At 44.4% G+C, this 25,032-nt stretch overlaps 1 protein-coding gene across 1 annotated transcript in view; it reads right to left on the minus strand.

Moving 5' to 3' along the window:
• Positions 1–25,032, minus strand: part of LOC144828917 (cytochrome P450 2J2-like) — a 433,018-nt gene that overhangs the window by 353,183 nt on the left and 54,803 nt on the right. Inside the window, exons 2-4 of the mRNA XM_078687535.1 lie at positions 21,700–21,862; positions 5,925–6,074; positions 5,272–5,432 (exon numbers count right to left, since the gene is read on the minus strand). Of these exons, the coding sequence (XP_078543661.1) occupies positions 5,272–5,432; positions 5,925–6,074; positions 21,700–21,862 (474 nt within the window). The remainder of the gene's footprint in view (positions 1–5,271; positions 5,433–5,924; positions 6,075–21,699; positions 21,863–25,032) is intronic.

The following is a 25,032-nucleotide window of genomic DNA, read 5'->3' on the forward strand; positions in this document are numbered from 1 at the left end:
TCCAGAGGGAAAATAATTTCTCCCATTCTTAAATAATAATAGTCTGTGTCACAGTTAATGATGCTTGCAGAAACCCTACTCCAGGCTCCTGAGTTCAGATCCAGTGGCTAATCACTTCGGCTCACGCTTGCACTGCTGTATCCAGTGGGGGAGCAGATGTCCGGTATGCAGCTGACCGTGCCTTCTAAGACCAGTTACTGCAGAGAGGAGCTGTATGTACCAGTGTTAGAAATGGGTGCGCAAACAACCCTCGCAAAGCTTTTGAAAGTGTTTGCAATGTAGATCATGCAAAGCACGTCACTTAAAATATGATAGGGTTTATCAAATACCTGAAAGAGTATATTTCTTTAACATGTTGAAACGTTGATATTAATATGGCACATTATGTGGCACAGAGAGGTACTTGTTCAAATGGATAGTTTTTAAACGTTTTTAAAAAGTGTGAAGAGCCTATGCAGTTTGAGGTACAGGACAAGGAGGAGAGAATGTGGCAGTAGGCCAGAGCTGCCGACTATGGAGCTGGGAAACCGGGTTTGAATCACAGAGTCGGCACGACATCCTGTTATCTTCGGCAAATCACTGAATCTAACTGTTCATACAAAAACTAACGTGCCCCTGTGTAAAGTAACTGGCGCTCATGTAAAGCACTCTTTCGGTATGAGCACAACATCCTGTGATCTTGGGCAAATCACTTAATCTAACTGTTCATACAAAAACTAACGTGCCCCTGTGTAAAGTAACTGGCGCTCATGTAAAGCACTCTTTCGGTATGAGCCCCACATCCTGTGATCTTGGGCAAATCACTTAATCTCCCCGTTTGTGTCCCTTTTTAAAAAAAAGATGAGACTAAGCGAGTGATGGGGTTTATAACATATTCGAAGGGTGTATTTCTTTAACATGTGGAAACTTTGAAATTAATACAGCACAATATGGCAAGGCACTGACAGGTACTTGTGAAAAGTGATCGTTTTTAAATGTTTTTTTTTTTAAGTGCGGAGCCCTTGCAATCTGAGGTTGAGGACAGAAGGAGAGGAAGGGGCATTATGGCCAGAGCTGTTGACTATGGAGCTGGGAAGCCTGGTTTGAGTTTCAGTGTCAGCTCAACATCCTGTGATCATAGGCAAATCATATCATCTCCCTGTTTCAACAAAAACAATGTCCTTGTGTAAAGTAACTGGCGCTCACGTAAAGCACTCTTTCCTTATGAGCACAACATCCTGTGATCTTTGGCAAATCACTTAATTTCCCTGTATGTACTATAGTGAACAAGTCCTTGTGTAAAGTAATTGACACTCACGTAAAGAGGTCAAATAATACATTCAGGTGGTGTTCGCGCTATAAAAAAACTGCATTAAAAAAGGAGACGGAGAAAGTCATCTGAAAACACAAGCACTGTATGGAGTGAACCAACACAAATAAAACAAAGTAGTCCCGAAAACATTTCCTAAAATAGCCACTCCCTATCAATAGTAGTACTTGGTCCCTGCTCTCAGGGAGGGCTAAAGACAGGTAGAAGCATGATGCATGCATGCATGCCATGGGCAAATGAGGAGAATGAATGATGGAGAGAAGAGGGAGCCAGCAAATGGCAAGCCTATGGGTGGACTGAAGCCCACAAAGTACAAACAACAGGTCTCTTCTCGAGCGCATGTGCGCCGTTTAGAGCTGAGAACTAAAAACCTTTATTTAGCAGTGACAGCATTTGGGCAAGAAACAGTGTGCATAGCACCAAGACCACGGAACATTAAGTCAGAAAGCATAAAGACAATGATTGGCTTTAAGGCTTATATGAAAACAAGACACAGCATACATTTATCATTTGCACATATTTACACCCAGCAAGCAATGACTAGAACAAATGCATCAGTAGATAGGGGATAGGTGGTCAGGAAGAGGGTCAAACAGAGGTGTGTCACTGCTACCATTACGAAAAGGTGTTCGGCTCTTGCCCACATTAGAGTGTACAGTTTGGGGCCATTCAGCCACAGTTGAATAGTTTTTCTGCAAAACACTACTTAGTTTGACCTCAGAAGAGGTGCACCGCTAATCTGTTTGAAGCAGTAGTCAGAGAACCTCATTACTCTTAATGTCCACACCATGTGCTGCTGTCCTCACAGTAAGCTAGTCGATATTTCAGAATCCAAGAAGGTGATAATTATGTAGACAACAGTCCTCTGGTCTGGTATTAACACTTGCTACTTTAGCAGGCACTATCTAAACAGACAGCAAAAGAGCTCTATTAGAAACTCTGCCCTTTCCCATTATACACTGCAAGTATGATCCACTGCAGTGACAAAACAAACACTGCCTCCACTTGGAGTGCGTGCCACTGCTGCCAAATCACTAGAATTGGTTTAACACCAGGCAGTGGGCCACAACTCAGCTTTGGGTATGGTTTTTTGAGCGTCAGTACCATCATTTGTGTTTTGGCATTTGCACAACATCTGTGATCTTGGGTGAATCAGTGAATCTCCATGTTCCTAAAAAAACCAAACATGTCCATGTGTAAAGTAACTGGCACTCACATAAAGTGTTTTTTCGGCATAGGAACAACATCCTGTGATTGGCCAAATCATTTAATCTCCCTAGTCCTAAAAAAATGAAGGTGTCCTTTTGTAAAGTAACTGGCACTCACATAAAGCGCCCTAATAATACATTAAGCTAGTGTTCATGCTATATAAAACTGAATTTAATTTAAAACAGAGACAGAGCAAGTGAACTGTAACCATGAGTACTGCATGGAGTGCTCCAAGACAAATAAAAAAAGTAGTTTTGATGTGGGAGCCCTGAGTGATCTGCCATTCACCTGCTCTTGGGCTCCCGCAAGTTTTGCCACCAACCCTTAAGTGTGGCCTGTATCCACGGAACTGCCATTTTGAGGAGCGGGTGTCGCTGTGGCTCGCTTGTGCGCAGCCCACGCTGCAGTGCTTTACTTGGCTGGGATGACCTGAGGGGAGGGCACATTGACACAACCCGCTTTTGGAGGTTTTGTGACCGGCCTGGAGCTCCATGATAGGTGTGCACCAGAACATTTTTGGGCATGAAGGAGCCCACCAATCCCTCTCTCTTACCCACCTGAGTGTTCCGACAAATGCTCTACAGGTGCACTGCTGTGGTCCAGCTTCCTTCTCTGTCATCCCATGCAAGCCGCAACATCCGTCTCACTCCAGTAATAAAGGATACTTTAGGAGTGGGTGAAGAATTTTATCTTTGATGTTACGCCACATACACCTTTTTTTCATAAGTGCTCCCGGAAACATGGTTGAGCCCACCCCGACCTTCAGGAGTTGGGGTGAGCTCTATGATGAAGCATGTCACTACTAGAGCGAGTGAGGGCTATATTAAGGAAAGGGCCTCTTTCCCTTTCCACCCACAGTAGCGGGTCGGCTATAGTCTGATGTAAGAACTCTTGGTGTTGTATTTACTTATGAGAGAAACAAACCCCCTCCATCCCCTCACCCCCCACTTCCCTTTGTTTTTGTAGAAATCAGTCTGGTTTCAGAAGGGACACTAAGATTTGTTCAGATACTATCAATGTGCTACTGGAGCCCAGTGTTGCCACAGGCAACACTGGGCATAACATGATTATTTATTTGTTTATTTATTTATTTATTTATTTCTGGCATTTCAGAGACAGTAACTTAGTCAGGTCATTGAGAAACAATGACCTAAAATGAAAGAGAAAAACCTAGGAAATTAAGGGAGTAGTTAACTGCAGCATTGCTAGCACTGCCTAAAGCAATGACTATGGAGAGAACTATGGGATATTGGATAGTTTTACATGTCTGGAGGACATGGCAGGCGGTGACCATTAGTATCTTTTTTGAATAAATATATAAGGACACTTAACACAGAATAAGAAGAATAGAAAAAGGTAGACTTTTTGATAAAATAGCAAATTGGTTTTTTCATGCTTGCCTTTAACATGCAATATGGCATGAGAAACATAACCCTAAGAAGTTGATAGAAACAGTACAAATTCTCATGGTTTTAATGTCAAGAATAATACCCATAACAACAACATAAAGATACATTATAAGAACTTGTGAAGTGGGGACATCATTGAGCTCAGATTGAGACTACTGCTTATGCAGACAAAAATTACATAGAGAATGTTCATATTATGTACAAATAGACAAAAAAGGTCGCCACAAATTTTCTTGTTTCTTTTAATGCTTGTTAGCATAAAGACCAGCCAACCGACACGTGTTTCATCAGAGAACAGTCAACTCTGACTCTTCAGGGCCACGTCGTATTGACGGAATGAGTAATCCCTTGGCCGGTGATAATTCCAACCCGGTCGGGGTCTGGGATAGCGTGGAAAGGAACGCGTACAAGATAAAAGTACGGGTCAAAAAAGTGCAAGATTAAGAGGTGGTCATGTAAACATCAAGACACAGGATAAGCGTCAATGTTCAAGAGAAAAGGGAGACCCCATGTCTCGGCGGTGATTCAATCTACCCGCCGAAAAGGGAGACCCCATGTCTCGGCCGTGATTCAATCTACCCGCCGGGTAGATTGAATCACCGCCGAGACATGGCTCTCCCTTTTCTCTTGAACCTTGACGCTAATCCCGTTTCCTGATGTTCACTTGACCACCTCTTAATTAAGACGATCATTATCTTATGGACTTATCCGTCCTTCCTCGACCCCATATCGGCCAGCAATTTCTCACAGTTTACTAATAAATTAAATACTCTCTACGCTTGAACTCTGATTGACGTGATAATTCATCCTATCGTTTTCTTGATACATGGATCAAGCATTCATCAGTATCTCTATCAGAGTTGAGAAACCCATACTTCTATCTTGTACGCGGTCCTTTCCACGCTATCCCAGACCCTGACCGGGTTGGAATTATCACCGGCCAAGGGATTACTCATTCCGTCAATACGACGTGGCCCTGAAGAGTCAGAGTGGACTGTTCTCTGATGAAACACGTGTTGGCTGGCTGGTCTTTATGCTAACAAGAATTAAAAGCAACAAGAAAATTCATGGCGACTTTTTTGTCCATTTGTACATAATATGAACATACTCTGTTTTTGATATATGTGGGCACAGGTCTTTGGCTATAATTGTATGGGTTCGGAGTTCCAAACGCTAGATAAGGGGTTAGTAGGGTCACACCTTTCCTGTTAGCACCTTATCACCTAGTTCTATGTCCACTTGACAGCCGGTTATCCTGCACAGCACAAGTGTTCCCTTTATACAAAAACCCTTTCTACTGATACCAAAAATTACATAGAAAAGAGAAAGTATCTATCTACTCACCCGACCCCAAACAGTTCCTTGGAAATATGCAATTGTTTCCGATGCCTTAAGTAGCTGTTGGAAGCGGATATCCTCAAACGAGAAACCATGACCAAAGACTACCCAGGAAATGACATTGGAAACACAGGCAGAAATTGGGGGCTGAGGATCCACTGGATTTCCTGCAAACAATTGTGTATCATAAATTTGTATTTGTTAATCAGGTTGCAGAAAAGGGCACAGCATCAATAACAGCAGCTCACACCTTTGGTTCACAGTGAGGTGATGCCATCCGCAGAATGGTTAATCAATGAATGAAAAATACATCCTCAGTGATACACAATCCAATGTGAAAGACAGAAATACAATGAAAAAATTAAAAGTATAACTATATACTACACCCATTCTTATCTGGAAATTAACACTTGCACATATTTTGCACAAACTCTTAAACGTATACCACACCATTACCTCCAACACACACAAATTATTTCTTATCTAATAGACTCCCATGCTTTGTGGATTCCATCTTCCACATTTTGCCTCAACAGTGTATAGGCATCATAACCATAACCTCATCATCGTTCTTATTGTATATCAAGAGAGGATCTTCGTAACAACTTATTTATAAAATACAGTAAGTGCTCAATTGTAATTTTCACTACTGTCAATACCTTTGGTGGCAGCAAAAAACTTCACCAGTTTGCATGCCTCTTTCTGGATACGCCATTCCAGACTTTTCTTTCCAAGTCCCAAGTTTCGGAGAGCCTTTAGAGCGAAACGCCTTTGATGTTTCCAGGGTTGACCACTGGATAATATGATACCTGCAGAAAATAGGCATATATTACTTCTACACATCTTGTAGTGCATCAGTTTCAGATTCTCAGAAGAACGTTTACCCATTGAGTGGGATACCATAATTTGGGGCCAAATATACTAACCTATTTTGTAGTCACTGTTAGACCTGTCAGTCCTGTCAGTCTTAGGGTGGCCTGACCCCAAAATGTTTGCATTTATTGTTAATATTATTTTTGTTGGCTTTAGGGCTCTGTGCTTTTTACCACTGTAAACCAGTGCTGAAGTGCATGCACTCTCTCTCTTTAAACATGGTGAAATTGTCTTACATCAAGTTGGCACATTTAATTTGGTTGTGCGTCCCTAGTAAAGTGGTACTACATGTACTCATGCTGCTGGTGCCCTTGAAGCACTTGGTGTGCCACGCACTTATGTAGGATTTTAAATCATGTTTCATCCCTGCCATTACATCCTGTGTGTGCTGTTTTAAATTTGCAATTTCGACCTGGCAGGCCTAAACCTTCCTCTTTTAATACATATAATTCACCCTAAGACAGACCCCAAACAGTCCATAGGACAGGATGCATTGTATTTAAAAAGCTTGACATGTACATTCATTTTTCACTACTGCAAGGCATACCTCTCCAAAGGGATACCATTGGATTGCCTTATTACATTTAATAAAAGATAACTTTAAATCGGGAGCAGGTTGGAATGTTGAGTTTGGTATCTAAAGAATTGTAATTTAAGCCCTCTTTAATGATGAAGTCAGATTTTAAGTACCAATTCTAAAAAGGCCACTTTTTAGAAAGTAGACATTTTTATTGTCCTATTTGATGCCTATAACCTGTTTCTGGGTAACATGACTAGGTGCAGCTGGCCGTTGGTCTTTGTGTATTGCTCCGAGACAGTGAGACAAAGGAGCATAGGTGTTGGCAGTATGATCCATCTATGAGTTGATGAGTGGCGGGAGCTGTCACCTACCACACTTGCACATCACAAAGACTCTACCAGAGTACACTCATAAATGGTTTGACACTAGTCTATTGTGACCCCAGCAAGCTGGGGCATGGGCAAGGAGGCAGGAAAACCCAAACACCTTGGGGTGGAGACCTCCAGAACCTTCTTCTACTTCAAAGCTGACACCAGGTAAAGATAATGGATAATCAGACCTGACTTATCAGTAGGCTTCAGGACCTGTGAAAGACTCAGAAGGACTGCTGCGCTGATCTGCAAGAAGGACTGCTACTCTGTTAACCTGCTGCCCTTCTGTCTAGCTGCCTGAGTGAGAGGACTGGGCCTGTATCTTGATCCCAGGACTACCAGAGTGACCACGAGGGTTAGTTGGCTGGCCTCCTGGTCAGAGCCTCAAGACAGAAAATATTCCAACGACCTTGAACCCAGCACCTGGATTCAGTCTGTTGAAAGTCTTGCTCTTCAAACAGTATCAACCCAGCCCTCAACCCTTGGAAGCAGGCCTGAAGGTGCTCTGCTGGTCCAGCTGTGGTCCTGTGGGTAGAACCAAAGCAGCACAAGGCATCTCCTCACAGCTCCGCTTCAGAGCCCCTACAGCTTGATGCATCTCTGAAGCAGGATTTTGCATCACAGCCTGCAGTCTTCTCTGAACTGTTGCTGCATAACACATCCCCAACCCAGGTTTTTGCATCGCAAGCTCCTCATTGACGCCATCCTCGACAACAATGCAGGACTCTGCATCACCCCCGTACCTTCTTCGCAAACTGCCTGTGCACAATGCATCTTGGATGCAGGACTTTGCATCTCATGCCGCTCGTCAATGTCATCCTCAATGATGACGTGGAACCTCGCATCCTAGCCTTGCTGCTCTTCAGAACAGTTGTCTGTCAAAGCATCATTTGTGGAATCCATTTATTTCAGGTTTCATTTAGTGGCAGTCAATAGGAGTAAGTCTGCAGAAGGTGCACAGGCCGTAGGCCTTTAAGTGAACTTGAACTGTCTGTACTTTTGCTGTAATCATAAAGCCTTGAGAAATAACCAAGTCATAAGGGTACGTGACAAGCTATTGCTATGCTTCTCGTGCTGATTTAATAAATTAATGTATATGTATTGCTAAGGATCTTATTCTGATTAATGATTGGACATCTGAGTGGAAATCCCGATGGTTTCACTAAGCTCTGACTTTCAGTGGCTATATATCATTTGTACAATTCATGCAATATGTCTTCTAATCTATAAAAACCCATGTTCATTTCTGCATTTGGAAGCACCTCCACATTAGCACCTGGGTCCTCGGCAGTTATTGAAAAATAAATTCTTTGGAAATATCACTGCCTCATGTCTTTTAATAATTTTAGACTTCAGAACCGCTGCTGCACAATGCATTCCTGAAGGAGGTCTTCTTATCACAGCCTGCTTTCTCCTCAAAACTGCAGCTGCGCAAGGCATCCTGAGCGTAGCCTTTTGCATCACAAGCCCCTCAAAAGCAATGCAGGACTCTGCATCGTAGCCCTGCAGCATCTTCAGAACTGCCTGTGCGCAGTGCATCTTCGTTGCAGGACTATGCATTGCAAGCCCCTCATCAAAGGTTCCTCATCGACGACATAGGACCTTGCATTGTAGTCTCGTAGTTTCTCGGAACCACTGTTACAGAACGCATCCTTGACCAACTAGGATTGAAGTTACTTTGTTAAGCATGCCTGACCTGGTTCTTGTATCTGGCCTGCGCTCCATGGTGGTCTGCCTGAACTTGTGCCTTTATTCCAGCCCTGCACAACCAGATAACCACAGTTGGTGCTTTTTGCTTTTAGGCACTATTTCCACTTAAATATTAGATTTATATTGTTTTGGTGTCTAGTAATTCATTGACTTTTGCTCTATTTTTTAATTTGGTGTGGAATTTTTCATGGGCTGTGTTTCCACTTTATTGCTGTTTGAAGTTCTGCATGAACACTTGACACAACTCGTTACCTCTAAATTAAGCTTGACTGCTTTGTGCCAAGCTACCAGAGAGTTAAGCACAGGTTAATTTTGGGTTTGCTTGTTTTTCACCCTGAGAGAGATTGTGGTTGCTGCTTGAGTACAGTTCCTCCCCCCCCCCAACACCCTCCCCCAACCAGTGACCTACGTTTCAATGTTGGTGTCTGAAGTGGGAGTTACACTTGTGTTTGTGCAGTGCCATACAGGGATTTTATGTAACACTAAAATCCCAGCTAAATAATTTAAGACCATTTTGAGTTTCTTTTAAATTCTCCTTGTTTGGCTCTTTTTGATTTTTACAAATCTCATTGCCACCTGACTGTCTGTGTCCATACCTGCTTTAATGGAATTTGAGCTGTTTGCATTCAAATAGTTCTGTAAGGAAAGGAGACAACAAACCAAGAAAGCCACCAAGACGTTGGAGCATCAGAAAGATCTGAGGCCTGTACAGAGGTCAACCTGTTACTGACAGGAACAGAGGATGATAATGAGGAGGATGATATGGCTGAGCAGGAGGAGGAACCCCATGCCTCCAGTGGTTAGGGATATCTCAGTGGTGGGGGACCCAATTAAGTGCATCCCAATGCAAACCATCCCTGCCACCAAGTTTGGGCTCGTCCTAGAGAAGTACTGCATTAGGTTAAGGGAGAGACAAAAGATGCAGAACCAGTGTTGGGTGAATTTTCTTGATTATGCCCCTGAAGGGTTGAGTGGGGCATAAAAGTTGATGATTTCACTGGGTTGTTTGATCTGAAACTAAGAGAGCACATGTTCAATATCTGTTTTACAGAGCTGCGCCAGCACCTAATTTGCATTAAGCTCACTGACCCCAGGAAGCGTGCTAATGAGGTAGGGGATCACAAAAAGGGCCATCAGAGGTCCCGCCGAAAGAATGAGGGGGGAGAAAAACTTTCAAATGAGGACTTCTCTTAAGGGCTCCAAAACAATTGCCAATGAAACAAGGGTAACTAGTTCCAGTCTGAGCTCAGTCTCTAAAAGAAAGCATTTTTTTCATAAACAGACAGGGAGGTTTGTTCCCCAGTGTACAGTGCTCCAAGTATGGACACTCCAAGGTGTTGTGTGTCGATTTATATTCCATATATAGATTTCCCGATTTATGCCCGTATATAGGTACAATTCACATTGCTCTTATTTAGGCATAGAAATCCAGCCCTTATTTAGGCATTCTCCATGCTAACCAAATACAGGCATGGTCACCTACATCCGTTCATTTACGTCACAATGAGTTCTTGGAAAACCAGACTCTTAAGCCTTTAGGACTTCCCCTTGCTTGGATATTGATTTCTCCAAGAACTAATTTATTATGCATGAACATCTATTCCTTAGGGGTTCTTTCATGACATTCTTATGCCCGACTTTTACGTCAATATTGGCATTCCTAAACACCTTCAAGATATAAATATACCTTCACTTGCCATAATCACGGTCCACGGTTCGGCTTCCTACTTGAACGGCGCAGCTCGCCACGCCAAGTTTGGAAGGAAGTGGGGTCCCCAACTGAAGTACTGACCAGACGCTGCCATCCTCCTTGCAGAGAATCCAGCTCCAGAGTTTCTCACTCCCCTTGCGGGGTGTTAGAGATCGAGACCCGGAAAGAGATTCCAACCTCACTCATTCTAAGGTATGGAGCGGACTAGAACCTAGAGGGACTTTTGGCAAATCTTGGAAACTATAGCTAAACTAGACTATAGCTAAATAGCACCTACTTCTTCCCTCGTACTACACTTAGGTTAGGTACACTGGGGTAGGATTCTTTTAGAAGCACCAGATGAGTATTTTAGCCTGAGTTATTTATGTATGTATTTTTATGAATATATGTCATAGCTACAAGCCATGCTATTGCAGTAATATTTCATCTTACCGCCAACTATGTACGTATTATACTTCACATTCTATCTTACGATTGTAGCAGTTCATATCTTTTGCATGAGAAATAAGACTGTTCAATAAACCCTTTTTATTGAAACGCCCTTCTATCTATTTCTTTGTAAACTCTGTAGAAACGAAGCATGCTCAAGTGACTGAGTGAAACGGTTATCTATTGTTTCCATGATTCTGAGATTATTCCGATTCTAAGGGAAACAAAGTTGTCATGTTTATGCGGTTGTCAGAAACTAATCCCTTCTTGTTCATTCGAGAAGTTTATTGTGACCTCTGAGTTAGCTGGCACACACAAGTAATTGAGTTTAATGTACTTGATAGAGACATACTGACCTCAGTCCTATGTCAATACTATAATGTATATTATTCCAATGCGCAGAGCCTATCAGGGATATAGGAACTACACTACAAAGGGAGACACCATATGTCCCAAGGGGGCCCGGGCACCACAGGTGGGCATAAACCTGGGTTGGCTAGTATAGTTCTTGGGGAGCAGGTGGCCCCAGTTAGTTTGGGAGAGAGAGCAGAGGTTCCCTTAGTGTCCCTAAGGGATAGAGCGATAGTGCCCATATGCCTTCCAATACTTATTAGTGTAGGCAGTGGGTCACCATCAATGGGCAAATGGTGGAGATTCAGAGATTCACTGGAGGCAGTATAACTACTGTGAGGTGCCATCTGACATCCTCAGAGCAGGTCATCCCTAATACATTCCAACAGGTCATAGTTGCAGACAACCATGAGAACCACTACCGAGTGGCTCTGGTTCCATTTCAGTGGGATGGGGGCAGGTTCTCTGGAAGTAGCCGTGATCCCTGCTATGTCTGTAGATTGAAGAAAAATCAAAGGAAATGATGGACGGAGCGTTCACAATACAAGCACTCACCCCCAGTCAACTGATCTGGGTTGAATCCATCACCGTTCTTTAGCCCACTCTGCCACCCCAGTTCAGACATGGCCGTATGCAAATCAGTCTGACCCTGTGCCTCATGGGAACAGTCCAGCCCGAACTGCCAAGCTGCAGGGTATGCTCAGACGTGAGTCCCTTGCTCACTTTGCCACTGGAGTCAAGCAAGCCCGGCTGAAGACGGCTGTAATGCCAGAAACCGGTCCTGGGAAGCTTTATTCCGGTCCAGGGAAGACATGGCTTGGCAGTTCGGGCTGCACTGTTCCCATGAGGCACAGGGTCAGACTGATTTGCATATGGCCATGTCTGAACTGGGGTGGCGGAGTGAGCTAAAGAACGGTGATGGATTAAACCCAGATCAGTTGACTGGGGGTGAGTGTTTGTATTGTCAACGCTTCGTCCATCACCACCTTTGGTTTTTCTTTGTTCGCCCCAAGTTGGCAGGGTATGCTCAGACGTGAGTCCCTTGCTCACTTTGCCACTGGAGTCAAGCAAGCCCGGCTGAAGACGGCTGTAATGCCAGAAACCGGTCCTGGGAAGCTTGATTCCGGTCCAGGGAAGACATGGCTTGGCAGTTCGGGCTGGACTGTTCCCCTGAGGCACAGGGTCAGACTGATTTGCATATGGCCATGTCTGAACTGGGGTGGCGGAGTGAGCTAAAGAACGGTGATGGATTAAACCCAGATCAGTTGACTGGGGGTGAGTGTTTGTATTGTCAACGCTCCGTCCATCACCACCTTTGGTTTTTCTTTGTTCGCCCCAAGTTGGCAGGGTATGCTCAGACGTGAGTCCCTTGCTCACTTTGCCACTGGAGTCAAGCAAGCCCGGCTGAATACAGCTGTAATGCCAGAAACCGGTCCTGGGAAGCTTGATTCCGGTCCAGGGAAGACATGGCTTGGCAGTTCGGGCTGGACTGTTCCCATGAGGCACAGGGTCAGACTGATTTGCATATGTCCATGTCTGAACTGGGGTGGCGGAGTGAGCTAAAGAACGGTGATGGATTAAACCCAGATCAGTTGACTGGGGGTGAGTGTTTGTATTTTCAACGCTCCGTCCATCACCACCTTTGGTTTTTCTTTGTTCGCCCCAAGTTGGCAGGGTATGCTCAGACGTGAGTCCCTTGCTCACTTTGCCACTGGAGTCAAGCAAGCCCAGCTGAAGACGGCTGGAATGCCAGAAACCGGTCCTGGGAAGCTTGATTCCAGTCCAGGGAAGACATAGCTTGGCAGTTCGGGCTGGACTGTTCCCATGAGGCACAGGGTCAGACTGATTTGCATATGGCCATGTCTGAACTGGGGTGGCGGAGTGAGCTAAAGAACGGTGATGGATTAAACCCAGATCAGTTGACTGGGGGTGAGTGTTTGTATTGTCAACGCTCCGTCCATCACCACCTTTGTTTTTTCTTTGTTCGCCCCAAGTTGGCAGGGTATGCTCAGACGTGAGTCCCTTGCTCACTTTGCCACTGGAGTCAAGCAAGCCCGGCTGAAGACGGCTGTAATGCCAGAAACCGGTCCTGGGAAGCTTGATTCCGGTCCAGGGAAGACATGGCTTGGCAGTTCAGGCTGGACTGTTCCCATGAGGCACAGGGTCAGACTGATTTGCATATAGCCATGTCTGAACTGGGGTGGCGGAGTGAGCTAAAGAACGGTGATGGATTAAACCCAGATCAGTTGACTGGGGGTGAGTGTTTGTATTGTCAACGCTCCGTCCATCACCACCTTTGTTGTTTTTTTTTTATGTCTGTTGATTGTCCATTAGATAGTGACCTAGAGCACACCATCTGGAAGGAAGTAGAGCTCAGATCACACCTGGAGATGTTAGGCTTGCCTCAATTGGTCAGTATGACCACAAGGTCCATGGCTGCCCAACAAGGAAATCAAGGGATCCTGGAGTCTGGAACAATAGCCCAGGCAGCTGTCAAGAAGAGGAAGGGCAAGGTGCATGGGAAACCATCCCCTGAAGTTCCCATACTGCAGGTTGACTGGGTACCTGGGTAGGCCATCTCTGTGCCTACAGCGGAGGACATTATCACCCTAAGAGAGCTGCCTGAGCTTGCTGGGTGGCAAGTTGAGGGTTGACCTACCAGGGAGGGCCTCTGCAAGGCGTAAGGAGAGTGCCCGACCCTAGAGGACTTGAAGAGGCAAGCTGAGGCCCCGGCAGCAATTGATACCTCTGGAGATCACTTTGTCCATTGGGAGAATGACCTCCTATACAGTGAGCCAATGGTTCTATATTCTATATTCTGGATATTTTCTCTGATCACTTAATGGGAAACCATGAAACGCTAGGTTCCTTTAGATCATCAACCTGTAGGAAAAAAGGACCTTAATTTGGTTTGGATACCTCTTTTGGACGAAAGTTAGGAATGTCTTAAGCTCAAAACACCTAAAATATTTTTTAAAGGGCTCAGCACTGTGGTAGGACAATCCTCAACAGCTAAGGGGTTAACAATGAAATGTTGATGTTTGATAAAATATGGTCATAAATAAGTTTCTTTCATCATCAGATCTTTAGTAGCTCAGTATATCTCCTTACTCCTCCCTGTCTTAACGTTTTTCACTGTGCTTACCTGCCAAGTCAAATGTGATCATCATCATCAAGTCTTCGATCAGTAAAAGTGATCATAAAAGCACCAGAATAAATACATTTTCACAAGAATAAAAATTCATACATAAATAAAGATACAAAATGGTAACCATGAAGTCAGACAAATTTTCCCAGTACTACTGTATCAAAAAAAGCATGCTATTATGATAAAGGACAGCTGATTTAAGAAAAAGGCCAACAGTCACACACATATCAACAGAGGGAATGTTGGACCTGGCCCTCTCTGCAGGGTCATCCCTGAACTTTTTGACTTCCTGCAATATTCTCTCTGACCTGTTTTTGTTGGTTTAATGACTCTGGGCACTTTACCACTGCTGTCCAGTGCTAAAGTGCATATGCTCTCCCTACTGTAAATTGCTATATGTGATTGGTTTCCATGATTGGTTCATTGGATTTACTGTCAGTCCCCAGTAAAGTGCACCAGGAGTGCCAGGGTTTGCAAATACCAATACTGCTAGTGGGCCTGCAGCGCTGGTTGCGTCACCAACAGAAGCAGCCTTTTAAAATATGTCTAAGGTCTGCCATTGCAGAACCTGCCTGCAGTCTGGTACTGTCATGTTGGCTGGGCAAGTGCACACACTTGCCAGCCTCTAAACCTTCCTTTTACTTCATGTGAGTCACCCCTATGGTAGGCCCTAGGGCAGGGTGCATTGTAAGCATAAAGTAGGACAAGCCCTGATGTGTGTAGCATGTCCTAATAGTGAATTACAGCCATTTTCGTGTTTCACGATTGTAAGGCTACCTGTTCTCATAGGCCAGAATGGGCTGCTGGAATTATTACACTCTATAATCCCAGCAGGCTCAGGGAACATGGTAGAAAGTCAAGTTTGGTATGCCTGAATTCAGAATAATAAAATACTTCTTTTAGTAAAGTTTATTTTAATATCCTGGGTTTGCAAATGCTACTTTTAGAAAGCTAGCGTTTGCTTGCCTAACCATTTCAGCCCGCCTCTGCTAGAATGTGTATCTGCTGCCTGGGTTTTGTGAGTGACAGGGCTGGGGATGACAGGTGGCGAATGGATGGATTACACCAGAGTGGGTGGTGGGAGTGCCCCTTGACTCTGAATAGGGCTGTGCTCTGCCACCACAATGCTGGCTCCACCCCCAGGGGAGTGACTGATGACTCTGCCCGACACCTGGCCCAGGAAGAGGGAGGACTGTCAACAGAGTGCTCCTGACTGTACTTGTCATCTCAATGCTGGCTCCACCTCCTGCGGAGCGTCTGCTGTCCCTGCCCCACACACTGAAAGAAGAAGCCAGAGTCTGCACAACAAAGTGCTCCAAAGCTGAATTGAACTATGCAAAGCCCCCCCTGGCCTGAAAAGACAAAAGAAACTGTGTATAAAAAGAGGAGCTCTGCTCTTAACAAATCAGATCCAGTTTTACCACAACGAACCTCTGCCCAACTAGAAGGACCAAGAAGAAGCTGAAGGACTGGCCTGCAGTGGTGCCTTGCCGAGAAAGGAGAGGAAAAGACCAAAGAGGACTTTGCTTTATTGTGCTTTAAACTATCTCCAAGGGCTTGATTGAGCTTGCCCCCTGAACTGAACCCCAGGACCAGTGGCTTCATTGTGCCTTGTCTTGTCTTCAAACTGAGCCGTGTGTTTCCTTCCCGCCGGAGCTGAATTTGCGCCCCCTCCTAGGGCCGTGGCACTCGGGAGCTTGCACGCCTTTTTGCCCGCTGAGAGCCCCGCTCTGACAGAGTCGCTCTCTCCCCGTCCGGTCAGGCCGCCTGCTCCTCTGCCACCCCGCCTGCTACTGGAGCGCGCGGAGTGCTTCCTCGTCCCTCCCGCCGAAATTCTGGTAAGAGCGCAATCCTATGCCTTGGACGGCCGCCCGTACGTGGCATCGTACCCGGCCGTCCCGCTTTGTCCTCTAGTCCTCTGAAAGAGGCCGCGCCGCACCCCGAAAAGGACCCCCAGTACTGACCGTACTGGAGGCCCCGTGCCACGCCTGCCTTCTGGAAGCCGCCAGCTGTAAAAAGACCCCAAGGTATGCTCTCCCCACCGGTGCGTACTCGCTGAGTACAATTTGTCCCCCTGACGTACGCTGCGTGGACCAAAGCGCCCAAGAAACCTCAAGTGAATCCAGGTACAGTGCTCGACATGGACTCGGGGTCCGCAACGTTCTGTTTTCCCCTTGATTACTGTACGTCTCTATCTGCTTAGCCGTGCATGTTCCTACCCATCCCACATTGTACGCCTCGCAAGCAAGGCGCGTAGCCTCTAGAAGCCCTTCGTGTCCACTGTTAAGGTACGCCTCGCACAGAAGGGAACAACGCGCACTCCATTCTAGACCTCTAGCGGTGTACGCTTCGAACTACGCGCCGCGCCTGGGACGAACGTGTCAGCGAGGCGCGTGAGAGTCGGCAAGACGGCTCCCTCATTCCCGCTAGCCATGTACAGGAGCACTACGAAGCACACAACAGTGAGCGCATTACCAAAACAGACTAACGCTGGTACCTGGTAGCTTGTGGAAGCAGCCTAGAACGATTTAAGACTTTAACACTTGCCATTGGTTTTAGATCTTGTGGCCTTGAATTGCATAACGTTATATTGGTCTTGTGATAACTCTGCCTAAAACTAAGTGTTTTTATATAACGCCTACGTATTTTTTATACAAAAACTACAGCCTGGTGTCCATTTGTGGTGGGTCAATATTTTTACTGTGTATGATCATAAATGCTTAACTAACTTAACGCCCTGAAGATTAGACTTGACTGCTCGCACCACGCAACCTAGAGGGTGAGCAGGGGTTATTCTCAAGGGGTAATTCCCTTGCCCTGAATAGAGGAGAGGGTCCCTGTTTGTCACAAGTGCATACCTGTGCCAACCAGAGACCCCCAAATCTAACAGGGAAGAATAAGTAAGTAGAGTATTGTGGGTCTACACTTGTCAAACCCCAGCTTCCATAATGTTGAAAGTGATATCTCCTTGAGAGGAGCAAATAAAAGTTACAAAAAAACACAAAATGAATAAGGCTCTGTGATGAAAATTTGTCAAAAGGACAGCAACATATAGAATCTGCATCATCTTACCAAGGGGAAAATACAGCTGCCACCTTTTGAAGCCCATTCTAATCCTAGTCAGACGGGAACATATTTAAGATATGGCTCTGGGCGAAATGTAGTCTGGCTCAAGATGTAATTTTGAACTGACAACTTTTGAAATTTTACCTTCTGCCTCTCAATATGCCTGCTACTCAAAAAAACTGTTTTGCACAACACAAGATTAATCACTATTATTCAGCCCGGCTGGGGCGAAAAACATGGAAGGTCTGCCCAGATTCACTGCCACTTTTTTATACATTGAAGCCAAGGGATAGCAAGGTCACGGTCACAAAAAAGAGAGTCCTTTATAAATACCTTATTGAAGTTTGTGAATTTGTTGCACCATACAGATATGAATGCTGTACTCCACAAATCCTATCCCAAGTTATTTGTGAATTGCATACTTTGAACTGCCCATAGGGAGTCCCAAGATACACCAACGGGCATGGTTTTCCTCTACCTGTACTGATGTAACATTCCAAAAAAAACAGGCACAATTTTCCTCTATCTGTACTGAAGTAACATGGCAGAACCCCCAGATTCTTACCCCAAATGTAATTTTTGGTGGACATTCACACGTATAAATTTCCAGAAGTGGAATAATAGTTTTTCCCTAGACTTGAAGCTAGATTAAATAGGAAACCCAAAGATTAAGCGAAGCATGGGTCTCAAGTACAATTAGAATCAAAGGTCACCCCCAAATCTAAGGGGGAGAGGGGTTGGCCTAACGGCTAGGGCGCTCGACCTCAGACCTGGGGAACTGGGTTCGAGTCTCGGTAACGATGCCAAAAACCTCCTGTGATTCTGGGCAAATCACTTAATCTCCCCGTGCCTAAAATGAATGCGTGTCCTCATGTAACGTAACTGGTGCTATGAAAAGCGCTCTGATACCTGATTCAGTTCGGGTCTAGTTCGCGCTATATAAAACTCGGCAAAAAAAAAAAAAAATCTGAGAAGTGTGGGATCCTCTCTTCATTTTTGCCTTTAGTGGCATAACAACTGGACTTGCAATGTTTTAGCCTAAATACCATAGTATTTGTATTAGTGAGTTTGGCCTTGAGATTTAGGCGCTCCTTAAATTGCACAAAGAACAAGGTAATTTCTTTTGGTCATTGGAGATCTGGACATAATGACAGCGTCGTCCTCATATAACAAAGCATGCACAGGCCTATTATTTACCACTGGCATGTCTGGCCCTGCTTTCAGCAAGGCTGCCTCAAATGTATTAATGTATATTAAGAACAAAAATGGGGCTAGGACGCATCCTTGCCAAACGCCCGCATTAGGCCAAATGAATTTATGCATTCCTTATTGCTACAAAAGCGTACAGATGCTGAGAGGTCCGAATGCAATGCATGGAAAAGGTTCACAAGGCCTTCATCAATACCTAGACCACACAGAATTTCACATAGTTTTGACCTGTTGACACTGTTGAAAGCACAGGAGAGGTCCATAAAGGACACAGCAAATGAACAGCCTTAAGCCACCGTATAGTTAGAAATGGGAACATATAGTTTCAAGCACTGTTCAGGTTCCCCTAGACCAGTCCTAAAACCATACTGGTCCCCTGCATTTATACCATGCCCGGAAGTCAACAGAAGCTTCTTCAAAATAATCCTGCCTCCAATTTGCACGCTTGAGTTCAAGAGGGATATTTGGAGGTAACAACAGGGATCCCTATTGTTGCCCTTTTTGAAAGCTGGTTCTATTTGTTATACAAAAGGGGATGATGGACGGAGCGTTTGAACAAATCAAACACTCACCCCCAGTCAACTGATCTGGGTTTAATCCATCACCATTCTTTAGTTCACTCAGCCACCCCAGTTCAGACATGGCTATATGCAAATCAGTCTGACCCTGTGCCTTATGGACACAGTCCAGCCCGAACTGCCAAGCCATGTCTTCCTTGGACCGGAAACAAGCATCCTGGGACCGGTTTCGGATTCATAATCCTCATCAGCCAGGCTATCTTGAATCCAGTGGCCAAGTGAACAAGGGACTCACGTCTGAGCATACCCTGCCACACTTAGGGCGAACAAAGCGATACAAAAGGGGATGATGGACGGAGCGTTTGAACAAATCAAACACTCACCCCCAGTCAACTGATCTGGGTTTAATCCATCACCATTCTTTAGTTCACTCAGCCACCCCAGTTCAGACATGGCTATATGCAAATCAGTCTGACCCTGTGCCTTATGGACACAGTCCAGCCCGAACTGCCAAGCCATGTCTTCCTTGGACCGGAAACAAGCATCCTGGGACCGGTTTCGGATTCATAATCCTCATCAGCCAGGCTATCTTGAATCCAGTGGCCAAGTGAACAAGGGACTCACGTCTGAGCATACCCTGCCACACTTAGGGCGAACAAAGCGATACAAAAGGGGATGATGGACGGAGCGTTTGAACAAATCAAATGATTAAACCCAGATCAGTTGACTGGGGGTGAGTGTTTGGTATTCCCAGAAGGCATTTAAGAGTCCTAAAGTTAGGAGTGCTAACTTTACTATTCCTAAACTGACAAAAATCCTAACTTTAAGACTTTCTGTATTCACAGAAGGCATTTAGGAGTCCTAAAGTTAGGACTCCTAACTTCTGTGAATACCAAAATGAGTAAGGGCCTTCTGTGAATACCAAAATGAGTAAGTGCCTTCCCAGAATACCACAATGGTAGTAAGTTTAGGATTTTATCTTGTTAGTTCTGTGACTCGGGCCCAAACAGTCTTGCTAAAGCGGCCTCGAGAGGGTTATGGTCACTGAATGGTTTAGTGTTGACAGTAGCCTCCAGTACAGCATTAACCAATTCCCTGGAGGCAAAAATTTAATCAACTGTTGTACAACAGCCTCTACCAACAAAGGCATCCGTACCGCTGCACAAATTATGTGACATCAAAAAATATATGAAAGATTGCACCTGTTGTCCCTTTTAGTTGATTCATCCTGGTGATCCCTCTAGTTAAATGGATTGTTAGCAGCTAACTTCCCCCCCAACAAAACGAGAAAAGACCGGCCAGGAGAAAAGTGCTAAGTACTCAACTCAATAATGAAAACAAAGAATATAGTACAATTTCGATTGCCCTTAATAGAAAAGTCATTGTTATAAAAGTTGATCAGAGTGAAATTATAATTATCGGACTAATGAAGATTAAACGCCTGAATCAAATTACTCAGGACAGCTACAGGCAAGATGGCACATTTTAAGGTCGCTTTAAACCATGCCATCAATCCACCTCACACCCTCCCAGATTGCCCAATTTTCTTGTAACAACACCACATGAAACTGGTTTATGAAGTTGGGCCAGTTCTCCACATTTACCTTAAAGCACAGGCTACGGCAGCTATGGACCAGCCAAGTCACATTATTCACATAAGATTGCATTGTTACACACCCTTATACACTGATTCTATTACGAAACGATGCTGACTAGTTTCCTGTAAACAGCTATTAAGCACAAGACACTGTTCATCTGTTTTAACATATTTCTGTTCCACTGTTCATTGCGGAGCCTAGGAATATTTATTTGCGTTGCAGCATTCCTCTGTTCACTGCAGTGCAAACTAGCTTTAGTTTAACTGAGAGAGATGGTTTGAGGAGCCCTCCATCAGAATGAGTGACACTAGCTCCCATTGTTGATCTGACAGAACTACTTTATTGCCTGATGTGCCAAAAATGAAGTGAAACATGGAGGTTTCCACTGCACATTTCCCTATGCTTTCCTATCTATCTCCCCCTCCGTCCGTCAACTCTCCAGGAACCAGGGCCGGCTTTAGCTCTGGTGGCACCAGGTACGACAATCATTTCTGGCGCCCCCACACCCCATGACATGATTCTCTCCCTACCGCAGGGCAAAAGTGGCCCTCATCTCTTCAATAGTAGGTTATTGCTAAACAAAGGACCCCTGCTGAGGTCAGCGTCCCCTCCACAGGTCAGCGCCCAGTGCCGCCGCACCGGTCACACTGACCTAAAGCCGGACCTCCCGTGAACCATGCCTTCACGGCCCCCACATTGTGCTGACTGAGTATGGAACACATGCCATTGTTGTCCTCCAATCCTGCTCGGTAACCCCTGCCCTCCTAATTCAGCCCCCAATTCTAAATGATGTATTGTTTTTCATACTGATTGATTAAGTCTACTTTTGAGTTTCTATGCGGTTTTTAGAAACAAGCCTAAATTAAAAAAAAAAATTTAATACAATTTTTCCTCCAAAAGAATTATCACATTAGAGAAAATCAGCCTTACCTTCAGAATGACAAAGATCTTGGAAGAATGGCACAGCTGGCCTATCAGAGAACACGTCTGCATGATGAACAAGAGCCTCCTTCACAGCATGGAATCCATTCACCACCAACATAGGAGTGTGCCCCATCCACAGCCTGTATACGCTTCCGTATGTCTTGCTTAACTAGGGGAAAGAAGGTTACAGGAAACAAATGAAAAAAGCTAATTCTTAGTACATGGCACTTTCAATCATGTATGTTAGGGGGCATCCATCAACATGTCAACATCCCCAAACGAGTCTTGCTTTGGGAACCAGCATATTAACTTACCAGCTCAATGAGTTGGACTTCCGCTTGCTCACCCCAAAGTTCCCATTTTGGTTTAATATTTCTCAGGCTCACAGCCCCTGGACTGTTACAGGGGTGCTATTTTGCTCTCCCAACCCAGGTGCTTGTTAAGTCACAACGAAAATGCTCTAAAGTGAAAGACATGTTCTTCATCCACCTTCTGAAGTATTTGGAGCAGCTTTTTGGCGAGGACCGTGGCGAAAGTCCACTCTCTTTTCTGGCTTTGAACACTTGTGCTTTGGTCCACCCAGGCTTCCGTCTCTTAGCTCTCCTCAGAATGGAACCTGGCTACAGGGGCGGCTCCTCCACGTGGGTGCCACTGCTTTCTCGCAGTGCGAGAATCAGAAACATAAAATGGTATTATAAATACCATTTTATGTTTCTGCTTCTCGCACTGCGAGAAAGAAGAAGGGTTTATTCCAGGGCAGGGGAGGAGTGGCTTGCCCACTCTAAGGGCGCTGACTGTTTGGTCGGCCCCAGGGGCGACTAAACTAGTCATACGCATTCTCCCTTTTCTCCATGTAGACTGCCTACATGGAGAAAATGGCCTCCCCATAGAGGCCTGTGCGGTCGGCATCTCAGCCAATCACAACGCTGCCATTGCAGCTTTGTGATTGGCTTAGTGGAGGAGCAGAGACACACATGACGACACAACGCAGGATCGGACCAGGCCGACTCAGGTAAGTTAACTTTATTTTATTTATTTAAAATAACACCCTCCCTTCCTCCCTGCCTGACCCCCGTCCCCCCCACCCACGAGTCATGCCGGCCCGACTGCCTGGCTACATTATTGTGAGCAGGATTTTCTTTCACAAGTTTCTCATAAGGAACTGCATGTGAGTTACAGTTTTTATTAAAGCAAATTTAAAAATTACAGTAAGGATTTAGTAGTAAGGTAGTTTCTTAGGTTTTTAAGTTAATTTCTAAAAAAGAAAACACAATATAAAGGGATACTTACTTTTCTGAGGAGCTTCTCCCTATTTTTCACTTAGCGAACAGTTAATTAGGTTCATACTAAATTAAACCTATTGCTTTATTGTGGAGATGGTTCATATTTAGTGGTTACCTGTTTCCTACTTTAGACCAAGGAATACACTGATAAGAGCATTCTCAAAAAGTTGGCTTTGCTTACACCTCTGCTGTCTGCAGTCAGACCACCATGAGTCTTGCTTGTCAGGAGAGGTGTTTGCTAGCAAAGGACATCATATTATAATGCAGCAGTTGATGGGGCTATGCATTCCAGGCACAGCATTATTGGTGATTCCACTGCATCATCACGTATCACTTGCCACATTGTTCCCAAGAGGATGCTCTTTGTTGTCAAAGTCAGCTGAAGTGTGTTGCTGAACCTCCTAAGGGTAAGAAAGCAGTTTTGAAAATAAATCACAGTACGTGGGCATTTCCGGGGCAGAATAAATCTGAATTATTCCATGGGTAAGTTTTCTACAAAAGTCCCAAAATGAATAACATTCAGTTTATAGATGGAAGTATCACGAGCTGATAAAGTGTCCTTCTCGATTTCAGCAACAGATTTGATTATTTTAGATGCACTGTGGAACCCTTATTTTGAGCCCGACATCATATAATATCCAATGTCTGAGATACAGATGCCTTCACCTTCCATTCTCAACTTTGTGAGCAGTTGAATATGTTGCCCAGGGAGAAGGATCAATAAAAACAAATTGTGATCTGAGTGCCTAGATCTCATTTGCCATATAAATTGGCTCAGACCCTAGAAGATAATTCTGCAATGGTTTCTTTCAGGTTAAAGTAAAAAAAAGATCTTTTTTAATCAAGGGAAAGAAAGGATCCAAAAAGGGGATTGACAGAAGAGCGTATGGTCTCTGGTAAATAGGTGGAAATGGCAATTGTACGAGGTTGGGCACAATGTGCAATATGCATTTTGTGGAATGGAAATGTTTGCTGGAAGATGCAAATATCTCCTTAAGTGTATTAACCCAAAGTTGGATGAAATGTATGACAAAGAACTGGGTGGTAGCACCGAGGGTTACCTGTGTGGAGATAATTTGTCACAAAAATTTCAGCCTACATACAAAACTTTACTTCCTTAGGCAAGGTTCAACCGTAAGGTTTTTAGGAAGGCTAGGTGAGGCAGAGCTCATTCGAAACGTCTTTTTTTGCCACATATGGAGACCATACATCAACATTCAACAGTAGCTCCTTTCTTTCCTCAAAGAGGAGGTCAAACAGGGGCATATTGCAAAGAGACCTAGGTCGGTCCAGCCCAAACTATACTGAGTGCATTGTAGTTCTTTAAGTTCTTTTAATCCCTATTTCTCTAATTGTTAGATTTTAGATGTGGGTAATTGCCTTAAGTGCTATGAAGCTCAAACTGACACTTTCAAACCCCCGTAAGTTTCTCAACTTTTTAATCAGTTTTAAAAAGCCCTACAATCCAATTTCTTCCTCCATAGTGATGGAGCTCAGATTTCATCTGGAGTCAGGCATTGCTTTATTTTTGTGCTTCAGACAGACTGCATTTAAATTGACACGCACATTTTGGTGCAAGTGAAAACACATGGCACATGAGACATGAAATTAGGCCTAGTCAGTCTGAAATGCTTGTGCTGAATTAACGTGTTTTTTGCAGTGTAGAAGAAAACTCGTGATTTAAGTGGCCTTTTTAGTTTTGAAGATAACCATGGAATGTGTTCTCTCTCCCAGCTCGTTTTTCTTGTAATCTACACCCCTGTTCCTGTCTTAAGAGACTTTGGCTTTGTTGCATAATTAGACAAAACATGTTCAGTTCATAACACATCTTACAATGTGTGTTATTTAACCATGCACCAAACACTACTCGGGGCAAATTGCTTTTTGCATGAAAAGCTATCTAAAACATTAGAGCTTGTTGCTATGAGTATGTATTAACTGTGTGTGCTTTGAAATTTGCACTAGTGCATGCATTATGCTATGTTGCACATTGCACATTTTTGCATGTTGTGCACAAACAATAGGAAAAACTGCTTTAAACTAATAGCTTTGCTAG

This window comes from Lissotriton helveticus, chromosome 4_1, assembly GCF_964261635.1.
Source record: "Lissotriton helveticus chromosome 4_1, aLisHel1.1, whole genome shotgun sequence".
Classification (NCBI taxonomy): Eukaryota; Metazoa; Chordata; class Amphibia; order Caudata; family Salamandridae; genus Lissotriton; species Lissotriton helveticus.